General features: G+C 38.3%; 1 protein-coding gene across 1 annotated transcript in view; it reads right to left on the reverse strand.

Annotated features, from left to right (window-relative positions):
* Positions 1-1,309, reverse strand: part of LOC104983049 (long-chain-fatty-acid--CoA ligase 4-like) — a 4,458-nt gene that overhangs the window by 1,305 nt on the left and 1,844 nt on the right. Inside the window, exon 2 of the mRNA XM_010832541.1 lies at positions 311-425. Coding sequence (XP_010830843.1) covers positions 311-425 — 115 coding nt within the window. The remainder of the gene's footprint in view (positions 1-310; positions 426-1,309) is intronic.

Below are 1,309 nucleotides of genomic sequence, written 5' to 3' on the forward strand. Positions count from 1 at the left end.
CTTTTTATTTAGAAAACTTACACTAGTTGTGTTACCTTCCTAGGAAAATTACTTACGCTAAGTTTCAGCTGTTATGGATGTTAAACCAAGTAACTGTTGTGGCATAGCAAGACGTTGTAGGTGGTCCATAAATGGTTAAAATGTCTGGGTTATCTCAAATGACCTTTAAGCTGTTGAATTCAAGAACTTTCATAAAATGTATAACATTCCCCAACTCTGAAAGTTTAATGTTTCCCTTATGATTGTATCAATATTTCCCCAATTATCCTGTTACTGTAAGTATATGAAACAAATGCGACTTTAAAATTACCTTTTGGCAAAAGCACAGATGTTATCAATAAGTGGACAGTTCTTCAGTGCAGCTTCTACTTTCCCGAGAGACACATATTCTCCTGCTTGTAACTTCACCAGATCTTTCTTACGGTCTGTAAGTCATGAAGCATGTTAGCTTACCCACAGTACAGGTATGTACAATTTTGATTTCCTTTCCATCCCACTGCCTTAACCTTTAGTTATAAAGATACTTCTAAAAGCTTGTTATATAGAATGCCTGCTCACACACATCAGTTAAAAAGAAAATGCCTACTTAAAGAAGTACTGGCTAAAATGTTATATCCCACACCAAAAGTTTTTCAATTTTTTATTGTTAAAATGACTGTGCTCTAATAACATGCTGGCACAGGATGGCACAGCGTGGCTAATCATCAGGTTGTCTTATATCCCTACCCATGGGCTGGGAACCCACTCTACATGCCAACAGAGACAACCTTTGATTCTAGCACAATTAAGGATCAAGGGGAAAAAGGCAATGAGGTTGTTACTGGTTCTAAATCAAGCCATGCTTCCAGGAAATTTCCCTGGCAGATCAAACTTCTAGGCGAAGAACCAGCTTTTCTCAGGAAATCTCTAATTCTATTCAGGTCACATACGGGTCCAGAGACAGATTTAAATGGACCACTGGAGATACGACTGAGGAAATTTTATGGCTTTGAAAGGGCCTGAATGAGACCCAACGCTGTGATCGGTATTAGCTAGTCAAATTTTTCACTTTTGCCTGATTAAAGTGAGTAGTGTAAGGGCTATTTTGGAGTAGTTTTAAACTTCAAAGTCTATTCTAGTAGGCTCAATAAAGGCAGTGCCAAGCCAACTGACATTCTCAGAATAGATTAACGTTAAGAACTGAGATGTGTTGGCCAAAAAGTTCGTTCTAAGAGTCTAGGCTAGTTAGAGTCATAAAAGTACTGAGCGACTTTCACTTTTCACTTTCATGCATTGGAGAAGGAAATGGCAACCCACTCCAGTGTTCTTG

Source organism: Bison bison, unplaced genomic scaffold (genome assembly GCF_000754665.1).
Source record: "Bison bison bison isolate TAMUID 2011002044 unplaced genomic scaffold, Bison_UMD1.0 scf7180017861083, whole genome shotgun sequence".
Classification (NCBI taxonomy): domain Eukaryota; kingdom Metazoa; phylum Chordata; class Mammalia; order Artiodactyla; family Bovidae; genus Bison; species Bison bison.